The sequence below is a fragment of the Capra hircus genome, chromosome 11, assembly GCF_001704415.2.
Source record: "Capra hircus breed San Clemente chromosome 11, ASM170441v1, whole genome shotgun sequence".
Lineage (NCBI taxonomy): Eukaryota > Metazoa > Chordata > Mammalia > Artiodactyla > Bovidae > Capra > Capra hircus.
Window position 1 is genome coordinate 103,177,321 of NC_030818.1, and position 15,307 is coordinate 103,192,627.

At 62.9% G+C, this 15,307-nt stretch overlaps 1 protein-coding gene across 6 annotated transcripts in view; it reads right to left on the reverse strand.

The window, feature by feature from the left end:
- CCDC187 (coiled-coil domain containing 187) overlaps positions 1,796-15,307 on the reverse strand; it is a 45,610-nt gene continuing 32,098 nt past the window's right edge. For 4 of the 6 annotated variants that reach the window (XM_018056090.1, XM_018056087.1, XM_018056092.1 and 1 more), the window contains 8 exons: positions 14,979-15,066; positions 13,722-13,868; positions 12,674-12,831; positions 10,462-10,625; positions 7,875-8,014; positions 7,419-7,546; positions 6,754-6,884; positions 1,796-6,546 (listed from right to left, as the gene is read on the reverse strand). In XM_018056090.1, the coding sequence (XP_017911579.1) occupies positions 4,691-6,546; positions 6,754-6,884; positions 7,419-7,546; positions 7,875-8,014; positions 10,462-10,625; positions 12,674-12,831; positions 13,722-13,868; positions 14,979-15,066 (2,812 nt within the window). In that variant the 3' untranslated portion in view covers positions 1,796-4,690. The remainder of the gene's footprint in view (positions 6,547-6,753; positions 6,885-7,418; positions 7,547-7,874; positions 8,015-10,461; positions 10,626-12,673; positions 12,832-13,721; positions 13,869-14,978; positions 15,067-15,307) is intronic. The other 2 variants (XM_018056089.1, XM_018056088.1) reach the window with 2 other exon arrangements.

Sequence of the window (15,307 nt, forward strand, 5' to 3'; positions counted from 1 at the left end):
CAATCCTCAGCACACGATTGGTTTAATGGAAAGTTCTTAGGAAAAGCATGCCTCAATGCAGCCACGTGCAGAAGCATTCAGACGAGGTGGTGGGTGTGTCCGAGAACCATAACACCAGCTTCCACGGATTAACCAGGCCCCACTTCCCTGCTTGAAGCCGGGTGCCCTCACCCCACACCCTCCTCAATCTGCCCCTCCTCCCAGCAGGAGAGGTGCCTGCTCTTGGGACACTGAGACCCACCTGGCATATTGTCTGTGCTGCCAGGCAGTTGGCAGGTACTGGAGGCAATTCTCAGGTTTGTGAGATTCACGCTGATTTCAAAGGGAGTACTATAGTCTATGGAGTCGCAAAGAGTCAGACACGACTGAAGTGACTTAGCATGCACGCACATTCTTGTTCACAGAGGGGAAATCTCGGCCTCGGAGGCCCAGAGCAGTGGTTGAGGACCCATGGAATGTATGTAGCAGAGGGACCTTCCAACCCGGGTGCCTCCAACACCTGGGAGGGTCTCTTCTGATGCCCCTGACCGGGACAAAGGCAGAACTCTCATCTCCCCACCCTGAGTTCCCCCATGGTAGTCGTCCCGGCCATGCCGGCTGGTGTCCAGCTGGGTGGCTGTGAGCCCTGGAGGTCAGGGCTGACTGTCCCTTTTCCGAGCCCCCCCTCATGGGGCAGGTTCTGTACAAGGTTGGGGGACGAAGGGACAGGTGGACTCCACCTGCAGCCTGGCCCTGGAGTGGGTGCCACCTCCACACCCCTCAGCTGGCATCTGGTTTCAGGCTCAGCTGGTTGAGGACACCAGCCATTCTCGAGCAAATTTACAGGAGGATTATTCCTGAGTGCTTGCCACGTGCCGGGGACGGAGCCTGGCAGGGACAGGCCTCTGTGTCCTCTCAATGATGCCGTGAAGAGGGCAGGGACTGTAGTTATGGAGGCGACACACCCAGGGACAGATGGAGCTGGCCCCAGCATTGTTAAATGTCCACGTCACCACCTGAATGGACACGGCTGAGGGGAAGCCCCTTAATCTGCCAGGTGAGCTGCAGGACAGGTTAGGGGGCCCAGGGAGCCCCCGAGGGAGGCTGGGGTGCCGGGTGCTTGTATGATTCTGCCCTGCCCCTGAGCCTGCAGTCACGTGTTGCAAACACTTCTGCCCCTCGCTGTGCTTGGCGGGCGTTAAGAGACAGGGCTAGGGACAAGGGGGCCGCTGGGTGGGGCCCAAGGCAGGGGAGCAGGCTGACAGTTGCTGGCTGGAGTGGGGTGGGCGGCTAGGACATGGGACGGGGGACAGACGTGGGACTTGCAGACCCTCTGGGACCTCTTGCTGCAGGGGAGCCAGTGTTAAGATGCTGCTGGTCGAGCAGTCACAGGACAGCCTTGTCCCTCAGCTGCAGGCAAATCTGACTCGGTGGCCCCAGCTCCCTCGGAAGGCCAGGGTGCTCACCTCCTGCCCTGTGGGCCGGGCGCCCCTGCACGGGGGTGGGGAGGGCACCATCTAACAGGACCCGCGTGCTCGTGCGGGCGTGCGGCCTCCCCCAGCTGGCTGCCGTGGCCTTCGTCTGTGTTTTATGATGTGGCTGTTAGGGGTGCACAGGGCCAGGCATCAGAAGGACTCGTAAAGCTCATCTGGTGATTAGAATTTAAGGCGCTAGGGGTGAGGTCCTGGGCGTTTGACGCAGAAGGGGACAACTGAGTGGAGAGGCTGATGGAGACAGATCACGGGAAAATTCCGTGCGGGGTTTAACTGAGAAATAATCATTTTCTATGAAAGATAATGACTTCTCTGGAGGCTGGTATCAAGATTTATTGGCCCAAGAGGCTACAGGGATTGGAGCCAAGGCGAGCACGGTGAGACCTTGGAGGGAGCAATCTTGAAATTGAAGTCTTGCTTCAGGTCAATATATCTGAATGCCACAGCCCTCAGCTCCACACACATAATGTCGGCGGAGATTAAGCATGTCTGACACCTTTGGTGGACAGTCTTCCTCCCCTGGCTGGTCACTGGATAACCCCAAGCTCCCTGGATCCAGCTGTCATGGGAAGGAGAAGGCCAGGGTCTTCATACAAGTCCTCCGTGACCAGACTCCCTTCAAGGGTGAGGGGCCACAAAGTGACCCCAGGGACACACGCGCCTGCTGGGCACCCGGGAGGCCCTGAGTCCAGCTGCGGGCATGGCCATGCCTGGTGCTCAGCTGTCAGCCCCCCGCCCGTAGCGGCCAGACCCAAGACTATGGAATCTGAGGCAAATCTGCCGGGTTTCGATGTGGGAGATTTATGACCGAACGTGGTGTGTGTAAAATACATAATTCCTCTCACACGGCCTCGTAAATCCAAAAGGGTCAGCGATAAATAGGAAAAAAAAAATAAAAAATCACAGACTAATTTGTTCAGAAAACTAGGGGGAAATCAATAAGAAAGCTGTAGCTCAAAATTTGTTCTGAAATTGCGTACACGGAGAATGCACACACTTTTCCCCCCAGTGGACCCAAACCCCTTCTGTGCGTTCAAGCGGGCTTGGGGACATCGGGCGTCAGGCCCACATGGATTGTCGTGACTGCTGTTCCTGGGACCATGACCCCGTCCTGCGTGAGCTGGGCTGTGATGCAGGCTGGGCTGGTGAGCCGGTCCCTTGGAGTGGCTGCCCCAGAGGCTGGAGCCTGGTGACAGCGGTAGGTGGTTCCTGCCTTGGCCTGCAGGGGTCCATGGGGTCTGAGAGGCAGCACCTGGGGGCTTTGCCAGGCCAGCTTTGAAGACGCCGCCCACTTTAAATGACAAGTGCTGGAAAGTGAATGAGCTCCTCTCACTGCAGTCAGGGCTGCAGGAGAGGGCCTCCTGTCATTCTAACTTGACAGCTGACTTCCCAGGATCTCACAGGGGTCAGGGGTCATATCCTGGACCAGCAGCAGGACAGCGATGTCCCTTAGGCCAACACGCCGCCGACTGCTCGATTCTGGACTCCCCGGCAAGCAGGTATTTTCCAGTTTGAGAACTGGAAATGGCTGGACGGATGCTATAGTTGATGCAGGCAGACGATTGATAGGTGCTGTAAATGATAGATGCGGGATAGACAATAAAGAGATGATAAGTGATGTGTGTGCGCTCAGTCGCGTCTGACTCTTTGTGACCCCACGGACTGTAGCTTGGCAGGCTCCTCTGACCATGGGATTTCTCAGGCAGGAATACTGGAGTGGCTTGCCATGCCCTCCTGCAGGGGATCTTCCGGGGACTGAACCCGGGTCTCCCGCGTCTCCTGCAGCGGCTGGCAGATTCTTTACCACCTGGGAAGCCCATGCGGATAACTGATGGATGGTTTAGTTGACAGACGGGGAGAGAGACTGCTGTAGGACATGCAGAGTGGCTTCTGAGAGGTCAAGCACAGCGTGAGTGAGCCTCATCTCAAGAAATCCTGATCACGTCAGAGGTTTAGAAGCCGATATGGAAGCTGGTTCCTTTTATTTGTTTAATTTTCGACCACGCTGTGTGACATGTGGGATCTTGGTCCCCCGATCAGGGACTGAACCCACCCCCCACCCCACCCCCTGTAGTGGACGTGCAGAGCCCTAACCACTGGACCACCGGGGAAGTCCCTGCTTCCTCTTGTGAAAGAGCTGATTGTTGGGCTCACTGAAAAGCTACTTCTCCTCCAAGTGCACAGATGATGACAATTCAGGAGAGAAAGACTAACAACTTTAAAGTGAGACAGCCCCATGGGAACAGACAGGCGCTTCCTGGGGGAGGAGGGGACCACAGGGACCCCTCAGAGCCCATCAGCGGCTCATGGGGCGGCTGCTGTGGGGAGAGGTCAGTGCTGCAGTGGCCTGAACTTCAGCCCCTGAAGGTCAGCTTCCCTGGTCTCACCCCGAGGTGGCCCGAGGGCTCTCCCTGCCCAGTCTACCGAGACCCGCGTCCCTGCGGGCCTCCCGGCAGTCTCACCCCGTCCTCCCGTCTCAGCCTCTCCCCACTTCCTTCCCACGGGAACCCCTCTTCATGCTTGACTCAGCATCAACTTCCTGGACACCCGCCTGAGTCTGGTGCTGAGGCGGACAGGCGCTCTCGTAAGGGGATGCCTGCGAGGCCGTCCCTGCAGGAGCCCACACGCTGCCACCTCTGAAACCCACTGGGGCCTTGCCGTGTCCAGGAGGGCCCATTCGATGGCCAGCCTGGCAAGGGCTCTCATTTCTTCTGGGAGGCGGCCTGCACACCCTTGGGGAGGCGGGGGTCCACTCCAGCTCAGAGGCCGGGCGGAGGGTCACTTGGCTGCGGGCGAAATCACCTTCTCCCGAGCTGCCTCCTCCTCTAATCTGCACAAGGGGATGCACACGGACCTCCCAGCCCGGAGTCGCCAGCTGGACGTCGTGGAGGCGCCAGGTTTACCCTTCAGAAATCAGAGGCAGGCAAACATCCCCGCCGGTTTCCCAACGAGGCAGATCCGAGAGGGCGTATCAGTGCAGATGTAACCCCCAGCCTCAGGATCTGGCCGCCCAGACCCCCCAGAGCTGCGCTCTCCTCTTGGCCTCTTCTGAGGCCCCCAGCACGCCCACACACACATATGCTAACACACAGTCACGTGGAGACAACATGTCCGGGGCCTTGCTGTGTCTAGGAGGCCTCGTTCGACGGCCAGCCAGGCAGGGGGCTCTCACAGACAGCGTCTGTGTCCCCACAGCCCCCCGCCACCGCCCTGTCTTCTCAGAACTCTAGGCTTCCCCACGACCGCCCAGTGGCTGCCATGTGAGCCCGTGTGACCCGGCTGGTCCCCGTGGGCCCCTCTGTCGCCAGGCTGCCTGCTGGGGCTGCCTCCGAGAGCACGGCCAGGGTGTCCCTCAGGATCCTGCTGCTGAGCTGGGCGGACAGCAGGTCCATCACCTCGGCTCTCTCCATGCCTGGGAGGGCAGTGTGCGGTCCGGCGCCCAGAGCCAGAGCAAGGTCCCCTCGCCCGGAGCCAGGCAGCCCTGGGTCCCCAGCTGCCAGACTCCCCACAGATGCGCAGGCTACTCCAGACCCGGACAGGGTCGGGGGTGTCAGCACTAGGAGCCGCCCCGGGGTATCCCCTGCTCCCCTACACCAGGGAGACCCCAAGCTGACCGGTTCAGACAAGCAGCTGTCCGTGGCCTGGCCCCTCCCAACAGAACCTGATTCACCCAGTTCTCCACTAAGGCTTCTGCCCTGTCCCGCCACCCCAAGGCAGAGCCCAGCCTCCTCCTGGGGCCCCGGGGACGGTGACTCAGACAGACCCTCCCCAGACAGGGAGGACCACTCTCCCATAATGAGGGAGGCAGCCTCCCCTGGGGAGTCCAGCGAGCCCCCAGGACACACGGCATCTTTGGGCAGGGTGGGGAAGTCTTCTGAGTGGGCGCTGGCAGGGTCAGTCTCCCCATCCGCGGGGAGGATGGGAGGCAGAGGAGGGAGGCGAGAGTCCCTCTGGGTGGAGGACGGGAGGTCGAAGCTGCTGTAGGACAGCCCCTCGTCCACCGGGGACAGGATCTCAGGCAAGAAGCCACCAGCCAGAGGAGTGCAGGCTTCCTCCAGGACAGGGGAGGCTCTGCTCCCCCCGTGCCCAGGGGCCTGGCTGTCAGCTGTCTGGGCTGCCTGCCCACCCAGGTTCCCAGGAGGGGCCCCTGGCATCAAGAGGACTTCAGGCTCAGAGGAGGCCCGTAGAGGTTTCCCATCAGTGGAAGGACTCGGGTGAGTGCCCCAGGGCCCCTCTGGGCAGCCACCTGAGGCCTGCGGAGGCCCCGTCTCTCCTCTTTTGCCAAACTCAGAGGCTGAGGTCCCGGAGGGGAAGGGAAGGGTGAAGTGGAAGTCACTCGAGGAAGAGATTTGGGATGGGAGCCTCGCTCCTGCAGCCTCCCAGGACCTCCGCTGGGCTTTTCCTGTGTCTGATTCACTGGTCGGGCTCCCACTGGTTCCAGAATCTTCCTGCCCCTCCCCTGGGCCCAGAAAGGGAGGCAGGGCAAGGGGCATCCCAGGCTGTTCCAAGTGGGACGCGTGTCCTGCAGGCGAGCAGTACCCTGGGGCTGGCCTGGCACCGGCGCCAGGGTCCTGTGGGCTCTCCCGGCCCCAGACCTTGCTGGACAACTCGGACTGCTCCGACCTCAACCACAGAGACTGAGCAACGGGGAGACCTCCTGCTGGAGCCAGGCCAGCCGCCCCAGTGCCAGAGCCGCGCCCAGAAAGGGCCTCAGTACCCTCCAGCCCCTCCCAGGTCTCTGCCCCTCCGCCCTGGTGGAGCCCCCAGGAGTCTGGAACAGGGAGTCCCCCCACCCAGCTGAGGTCTGTGTCTGGAGTGTCCCCAGCTTCCCCATCCGAGAGGGAGGTGGGGCTCTCGGAAAGCTGGACCAGGATGGCGGATGCTTTCTGAAACTCCTGGAGAGAAGGGCAGGACGACGCGAGGCTCCCCGAGGAGGCAGCAGTGGACCGTGGAGAAGACGCCCCTGAGCAGGCGCTGGGGGTGGACTCGGGCTCGGAGCCCAGGTCCCAAAGGGCCATGAGCCGGGCCGGGGGGCCGTCCTTGTGCGGGGCTGGGGGTGCCGCCACCTCAGCTGCTGTAGAGAAAGGAGGGTTTAGGGATGATTCACCACCTTTACGCTGAAGATGTTCCACCAACCCTGGGAAGGATACAGCCCACATCCCACGGTCCCCAAGCCGATGGATCAAAAGCAGAAGACCCCAGGTGGAGACAGTACCCAGGCGGTGGGGAGGGCAGGGGCTGTGGGAGTGGGCTGGCTCTGACTGGAAAGCTGGTCCATTACCTGGGGACGGGGCCTCACTCAAGGTGGGGGCCCTTGAAGGGGTGGAGGCGTCACCTGGAGACACGGTCGGCGGCGCAGCTTCTGGGCAGGAGAAAGGGGCTTGGGGGTTCTCCTGCTGATAGGTCTCTGTCCTGCAAACACAGCGTGAAGTCTTGGAGTGCTTCCAGAAGGAGCCCCATCTTCCAGCCTCCCACCTCGGGCCCAGAGTCTCTGCAGGGGCCCTTCAGCCACCGCAGATGCTTAAAACACCTTCCTGCCAGCTGTCTGTCCCTCAGAGGAAGTGACTGTCAGAGGCCAGCGCTCCCCCAGCATGGTCTGTCTTCAGGGGCTTCTGGCCTCAGTGCCCCCTGGATCAGGTAGCTGGGAGTCACCATCGGAGAGATCCAGAGGCAGCGCTCCCTCGAGGGACCCTACAGCTGCCAGTCCTCCCCCCACTCCAGTATCCTGGGCTGACACACCAGGAGGCATCTTTGTTTCCTAAGCGGGGGGGGTCAGACGCAAGAGGGCACGCAGGTGGGCTGGGGTGCATGGAGGCCCCACCCCAGCATGAAGGGCACCAGGAGCAGGTGAGTGTCTCCCAGCAAGAGGGTAGGATGCTCTGGCCAAAATGTCTCCAGGCCCCAGGGCTCCCCCCGCAGCCCAAGCCACCCTCCAGGCCCCCCCACCTCTGCTCCCCTGAGCAGCTCTGAGCAGCCTCCATGGCGGCAGGCCCCTCCACGGAGCTGCCGGCAAAGTCCAGCCCCGGTTCTGACCCTGGTGGACTCCCGCCGCCTTCAGCCACCTGCTGGAAACACTTTGGAGAAACGGCACGGTCAGGGTGGGGCCGCCTCTGCTGGACCTCACGCCGTGTCCCTTAGCTGTGGACAGAGCCCCTGAGTTCTTGTGAGCACAGTAAGGAACAAAGGCCGTCCCCCAAACAGGGCCACGAAGACCCACCCATCAGACATCCCTCCTCCCAGTGGGCTCCGAAGACCTGTCAGCAGACAAGATTCCCCCGAGAAGGCTCAGAGGTGCCACCCATCAACAGCCTGCATCCGATGGACAAGGGGCCCCCGCACCAAAGCCACACAGAAGGGCCCCCGCCCGGCCCGCAGACAGCACAGGGCCAGGCCCAGACTCACACGGGCTTCCTGGGGGCTGTGGGGACGCCCTGTGCTCAGGGAGGGTCGACTCTGGCCTTGGAAGCTTGATGCTGGGCTTCCCGTCAGAGCCCGGGCCTTTTCCTCTGCTGGCCACGGGATGGGGCTGGTCTGGGAGTCTCCTAGGGGGCACAGAGACCATCAGCGGTGATGGGCACAGAAGGCAGAGGACGCCGCTGGCACAAGGTCCCAGAACGCCGAAGCCCCGTGCAAACAGCCACCACACCTGCTTGTGTTTGGTTAGAATGAGGACAGAATAATACACAGTTAGCTACTCCTGGGAGAAGGCGATGGCACCCCACTCCAGTACTCTTGCCTGGAAAATCCCATGGACAGAGAAGCCTGGTGGGCTGCAGTCCATGGCGTCGCTAAGAGTTGGATATACCGAGCGACTTCACTTTCACTTTTCACTTTCATGCATTGGAGAAGGAAATGGCAACCCACTCCAGTGTTCTTGCCTGGAGAATCCCAGGGACGGGGGAGCCTGGTGGGCTGCCGTCTATGGGGTCACACAGAGTCGGACACAACTGAAGTGACTTAGCAGTAGCAGCAGCTACTCCTAAAATCACCCTCTTGTTGGACAGTTACGGATGTGAGGACTCAGAAAAAACTTTAGAGACAGCATTTACAATGTAGATTTTAGAGCCCTCTTTACGGTGGTTTTTGGGTGGAGCTGCAGACTGTCTGCACAGCTGCTCTTTTCCTCTGAGTCCACTCTTTGGGGGCTGGGTGAGGGGGGCTGGGCCGGGGGAGGGAGAGAGGAGGTCTGGGACGTGTCAAGGTCACCACTGCACAGCTGGAAGGTCGGCAAAGTGGGGACGGGGGGCTGCAGTGGCGTCTCTGCCGAGAAGTCCCAGGGAATTACCATCTTCCTACGCGTTTACTCCATGCTGGGACCCGGCAGGGACAGCAAGGCCAGGGGATCCATGTCGGTCCCAAAGCCACAAGCCCGAGGGGACCAGAGCTCTTTGGCTAAAGCTTAGATTTGTGGAACCTCCACCAACGGGAACACCTCCCTTTTGTCCGTGGCCCATGGTGAAGGACAAGCCTGTTGTTGCCGTTTAGTTGTTAGTCGTGTTTGACTCTGCAACCTCATGGACTGGAGCCCGCCAGGCTCCTCTATCCATGGGATTTCCCAGGCAAGAACACTGGAGTGGGTTGCCATTTCCTTCTCCAGGGGATCTTCCTGACCCAGGGATTAAACTTGCATCTCCTGCTTGGCAAGTGGATTCTTCACCACTGAGCCAGCTGGGAAGCCTCAAGGGCAAGGTGCTGTGGGTCGAGCTGAAGGACTGTGATGGGGCGTCACCCAGGGAGCCCGGGCAGGCTCAGTGCCAGGTCAGACAGAGTCAGCGCCAGCCTTGGACGCCCGCCACGAGTTCACCAGGCGGTCCAATGACCCAGAGCGGTTCCAGCTCCCTCCCATCCGCCCTGATCTGTCCTGAGGACGCTCTCCCAGGCCAGACCGCAGGGAGCCCCCATATACACACACTGGCTGGTCTGAACAGCCTCTCTGCTGCTCCCGAGGGTGGCTATCGAGAGGGGCTTCTGAGCCTGAGGCATGGACTCAGGCCTGAAAGAAGAGCTCCGAGGTGGCACCCGGGCATTGAGACAAGGTGGGGCCCCAGGGCACCCACCCTGGGCTGTCCAGCCTGCTGTCCCCAACACACTATTGGGGCTCCCCAGAGCTGTGAATGAGTCTGCTCCACCCTGGAAATCGGTACGTGCAAAAAGCTCTCTTTAGCTGAGAAGACACTTCTGGCACGCCGGTTCCCGCGTCACTAAAGGTTTGTACCAGATAAACCAAGTTGGGACTACAACAAGCAGAGCAGGCTAGGGTTTCCCCTTTCAGCAGAAAAGGGGCCATGCCGCCCCAAGAGGCACAGAGCGGGGGCATCTCCCACCTGTGCCAGGCTTCGAGTGGTCTCCCCCAGGCCTCCCTGTCCTTGTCTGGGGGCTGGCACTGCCTTGGGTGGGGGCCACACCAGCTGCTCTAGGGACTCCCCGGGATGTCTGTGGGCTAGGTGGGGGTACAGTGCGGGAGATGGGGAAAGTCTGGGGGCATGTCCAGCTCCCTGTCTGCACAGGTCCCCTGCCTGGAGGCCTGAGTGATCCAAGAGCCTGCCCAGCCCTGAGCCCAGGGCCGGCCTGGCAGGCCCCCCTTGCACCCTTGGTGGAGGCAGCATCGCGAACATCTGGACTCAGCTGGGCAGTGTGTCCTGGGGTGTTCTCGGGCAGGTCTGAGGTTCTGGGGACCAGCCTGGCAACCATCCGCAGCCTGGCCGGCTGCTCTGAGTCGTCGCGTAGCCAGGAGGCGGAGTGGCCGGTCTGGGTGGCCTCTCCCACCCTGGCCAGCCCCCGCCATCTTGAAGGGCGGCCTTCCTGAGCGCCCAGACTCAGGGACAGGGAGGCCAGTCGCCCCCGGTACACAGCTCCGGCCAGGCCCAGCAGGACGCAAGTGTGTCTGACCCTGAGCCGACCACAAGCCGGAAGCGGGCATGAGTTGCCAGGGGCCCCGAGGGGGTGGTGTCTGTCCTCATCTGACACCACTGCCGCCCCACCTGGTTACCTTGGCCCATGTGCCTGTGGCTCTCCGGGGGTTGGTCTCTGGCATCAGGTCGGCTGGCCACTGCGGGTGTGCCCTCGTCCCACGCCAGCGTCGGAGGCCACGGGTGACCGTCCACAGCCAAAGCTGCCAGAGGGGGTGTTCCATCCTGCGGCTCTCTGAGCAGGCTGCAAGGCAGTGCAGGGTGGGGTGACTGCTCACCCGGCTGTTCCCCACTCCCAGGGGGCCAGCCCTGACCAGAACATTCCACCAGTGAAACACCACCTCACATCCAGGGGACAGCTGTGTGCAGTGGCCAAGCAGTCAGCACCGGGTGAAGGAAGACAGGCCCTGGCCCCTCCCTGGCCGGCAGCTTCTCGAGCAGGACCTGCACCCCTAAGTGGGGCCACTGCTGGGGGTGGCAGGGGACGTGCGGGGAGGGAGACTCTGTCTGTGCCCCTGTTCCCTCAGGACGTCTGCGTGGAGCCCGACCCCCCAGCCCGAGTGCAGCACTCAACGTGCCTGGGTCCCACCTGAGCTCCGGGCTCACGGACGGCGGGAACAGCACCCCCATCGCAGCCCCAAGGCGGGGGGCTGGGAACAGGACTGCCAGGCTTCCTGGTCCCTTCTGGGCTTAAGGTCATGCCCATGGGGAGCCTTGCTCTAGAACATTCCCCCACTCTCGGGTGCAGCAGGGCACTCCCGTCCCCTTTCTCCCCAGGCACCCGCTGCAACTGCGCACAGCTGGCTGCTCTCCCAGGGCGGCCCTGAGCATCCCCCTCCCCTGGACTGACACCCATGGCAGGGTGTGGACTGAGGGGCAGGGTCAGAGGGCTGTCTTAGCCGAGAAACCCAGTCTCGGGCTTTCGAAGGAGGAGACGTCTAGAGGGGCTGGAGTTCTGACCTGCGGGGCAGGAAGTAGCAGGCACCTGTCTGCACCAGTGTGTCCAGATGCAGGGCCCGGCCCGCCCTGGAGCAAGGATGAAAAGGACGGGAAGGGGCTGTGCCCGGCCCAGAACCTGGCCCAACTGAACCAGAATGGAAGGCCCCGCCCCCTGCCTCCTTAAAGACGTCCCGTCCCTCCCAGCCCTCCCCAGCACACACGGGTCTCAGCCCGGAGCCCCCAGCCAGGGCAGCGAGGGGCCCCACGGGCCCTGGATCAGCGATGTGTCCCGGTCCTGAGCTTCTCAGCGCTGCGCTGAGCTTCTCTTGGGAGAATGAAAGTGCGAAGCGGTCCCTCCACGTGGCAGGGCCTCCCAGGGAGGTTCCAGGCCTCTGAAGCCTCTCTCGCAGACACACAGCTCTTCTCTGGCTTCTGAACTGCATCACTGGTGTGATGAGGAGCCACGTGCCCCCAAGGACCTCGGTTCCAGGCCATACCCCCACCCTCGGGGCGAGCAGCCAGCCCCAGTGCCATAAACAAACTCCTGGTACCAGGAAGGCCCGGTCAGCCAAGAAGCCTGTCAGAGATTCCTGGGCTGGGCGATCAATAGTCATGTGAACTATAGATCAGCACGTGAAAAGCGCTCTCAGAGGGCCCAGAGTGGAGCTCAGGCCCGGGGCCGAGTGTGCGAGGACCCTCTTTCCTGGGAGAGGCATGAAAATGTGCCCCCTGCTGAAAGGGGCTGCTGGACGGCGGTGGTACCCCCAAGGGCAGGCAGAGGTCCTGAGAAGACCACTCTTGAGGGACCAGCTGCTTCCCAGGGTTGGAGGTCACCTCTGCGGCCTCTCCCCCAGGTTGCGGTTTTGGGTAGGAGGTGGCTTTGGGTAGGAGGCGCTTAGGTTAGAGCCTCGAGGGCGGTCAGCCCTCGGGGGAGGAGCTGGGAGCTGGCTAGGAGGAAAGGGGGTGCGTGGCAGCGAGGGGTCCCACGCACACACCACCCACCCAGGTGGGTCCACCTGCTCTGTGTCACTGTGCCCACAGCAGCCCTGGGGATGGTGGCACCCCTTCCCCATTCAGCAGACGAGTGGGGAGGACACACCCCAGCCAGTGGCCCAGCTGGGAATGAGCCAGAATCCCTGCACTCCTCCCAGCGGGCCAGGGAGGTTCTGGCCTCAGCCGCCAGCCCCGTGGGCCAGCCGGTGGGGCAGGACTCCCCTCCCAGTCCCCCAGCATCCCCTCCCCTCCTCCCTGTGGCCAGGTGCGCAGGGCCCAGCAGCTGTGACATCACGGCCACCCAGCAGGCAAGGCTTTTAATGGCAAGCGCCAGGGCCAGGGCTGCCCGTGACGACTCACTGCGGGACTGGCGGGCTCTCGCTCCTCTGCGGGTGCTGGCCGAGGGGACTGCCAGGCGTGTGCCAGGCGTGTGAGGAGCCCTGGGCCGGCCCCTCCACCTGCTGGGGGCTTGTCTCGGGGTCCTCCTCCTGCCTGGCCTTGACTTCGGGGCTGGAACTCTAAGAGAAACAGCGCAGAGGAAAAGCCCTCCTCTTAGGAAAAGCAGGAGGTGGCTTCATGCAGTGGCTGCCACGGCAGGGCAGCCAGCGGCTTGGCAGGCAGCCTGCTCCCATGAGGAGGCAGCGGGCTGGCTGAAACAGGGGCCCTCAGCTCGTGGGAGCCCTATGGTCAGTTGCTAACACTCCCCGACAGGTGCAGACAAGAGGCCCAGAGCTCGGGGAGCACTTGCCTGAGGCTGCCTGGGTCGCAGAGCTGGAACCCACAGAGGTGGGGGCTGTGGAATCTGGCAGCCCTGGGCCCCTCTCCTGCAGGCTGGCCTGGGATGACTGGGATGACTGCTAAACTACCCCAGCCGCTCTGCAGAACCCAGTCCACCACCCTCCGCCGCCCACCGGTCAGACAGTCACCATCCCCAACCTGTGGGAGAGACGCTCGGCATGGGGACAGGCGCCCGAGCTTGTCCTCACTGCCCCCTCCCTGTGACGGTGGGGACAGGCTGCAGGAGCAAGGTCACACTGCCACTCAGCTCCCGAGGGGCCGGCCTCTCAAGGGGCCCAGGTATCTCCCTCCTTCCTGTCTTGCCCCCACTGGCCCGCCAGCCCCCTCCACACTGCCCCAACCGTGCTCACTAAGCTCCCCGACCTCCAGGCCAGAGCACTTCCCAGCCGCGGGGAGTCTGGCTCCTCCTCCGGGCCCAGCCAGGCAGCCCAGGCCAGGAAAGCCCCCGTGGCCCCGCAACAGCTGCTGCCCCTCCTGCCCGACCCTTCCAAATCCCTTCCCATCCTGGGTCACAGGTGTTTTACAGAGGACTTGCACGTGCCCAGGAAGCGGCCAGTGAGCAGCACTTCTGGCCACGAGCCAAGCCCCCAGGCCGGGTGAGAATGCCCACCTGAGGCAGCCACGTCCGGTCCTGAAGCTCCTGCTGCAGGAGGGCCGCGGACCTCTGCACGGAGACGATGTCCTGCTGCTGCTGCAGGAGCAGCTTTCTCTCTCGGTGAGAGGACAGGTGAAGGGTCCGCAGGTACCGGATGCCCCTCTGAACCAGAGGAGCACACGTCGGCACCCGGGGACGGGGAGGGGCGGCTCTGGCACTGGGGGCCCCTGGCCCCTGCAGATGTCTGTGCCCTTCTCATCCTGCTCAGTCAGGAGGTCCCCCCAACCCCGCACTTTGGCCTCCCCCGCCGCTTGGGTTTGGCCATCAGCGGGCTCTGGTGGGAGGCAGGAGGGAAGTTGGGGTGCTCATTCCTTGGGCACCTCCAAGTAAGGCTGGCACAAGCCGGCTGTGCCCCTGCCAGCGCCCCCCCCGCCCTCCCTCCCGCCAGGTCCCGGGCTCTATCCCTGACTGTCCCCTGGCTCCTGCTATACCTCTGATGGCCACCCTTTGGCAGAATCATCACCTTGCTGGGACCGTGCCCCGCCAGGGCAGGCGATAGCCTGTCCAGGTCAGAGGAGGAAACTAAGGTTCGGCAGGGCCCCGACCCAGAGTCCCCCAATGTCTCCACCCACAACAAGGGACCCCAGGGTCCCCGCCTCATTTGATAACTGGAACCCTTCCATCCCTTCCTCACGGTCTCCTGGGCTCCTCCCGCTGCCCCGTCCGCCTGGGAAGCCCCACACCCGCCACCCCACCTCCCTGGTCCGCGCAGGTCCTCTAGGATGGAGGACAAGTCCACCACCACCCCTCCCTTCGCAGCTGAGGGACTCCGGGAGAGACCAGCGCCAGCCCCGGCCTCAGTTTCTTCATCCAGCTCCCACCCCACACAGGGGTGTCTGGAGACCGAAACGAAAGGACGCCAGCGCAGCGGCCCCTGCCCCAGATGAGGAAACTGCGCTCAGAGGAGCTGCCAGTCCCCTCTGAGGTCAAAGGTCAGTGCTAGCTGGGCCAAGCCCTCCAACAACCCCACCGAAACACGCACGGCTGCCGTTCTCCCCTAATGAGGCTCGGAGCGGCCCGGCCACTGTACGGAGGCTGCAGGGGTCAGAGCACCGCGCTGCCCCCACCAGCTCCGAACGCTCCCCACGCGGCCCTGAGCAGTGCTGGAGGATGCCAAGCACCCAGGAGTTCTGTGGTGGAGGTGCTCGTGTTCCCAGCCCCCGGAGAGCAGCAGGAGCCCCTCGGGGTCGCCCGCCAGGAGCCCGCCCTTACCAGCTCCCGCTCAAGGTGGCTGAGGGCCTGGTGCTGCTTCTCTGCCAAGGCCAGCAGTGCTGCGTAGCTGCCAGTCCTGTTCAGATACCTGGCAGAGGAGATGGATTGACTGGTCTGACTGCTGACCTTGGGGCCTGCCCGTGGGTGTGGAAAACTGCAGTCCTGGCCAGCCCGAGCCATCCAGGTGGACCTGGCATGCCCGGTTCTCACGGCAGGGCCATCGGGAGGAGATGGCCGTGCGTGGACAGGCGGGGGAGCCCTGAGGGGTCCAGTGGCTCCAGTCTAGACTGTCACTCTCCCCATCCCCTCATGACCACCTTTGGGCCTGG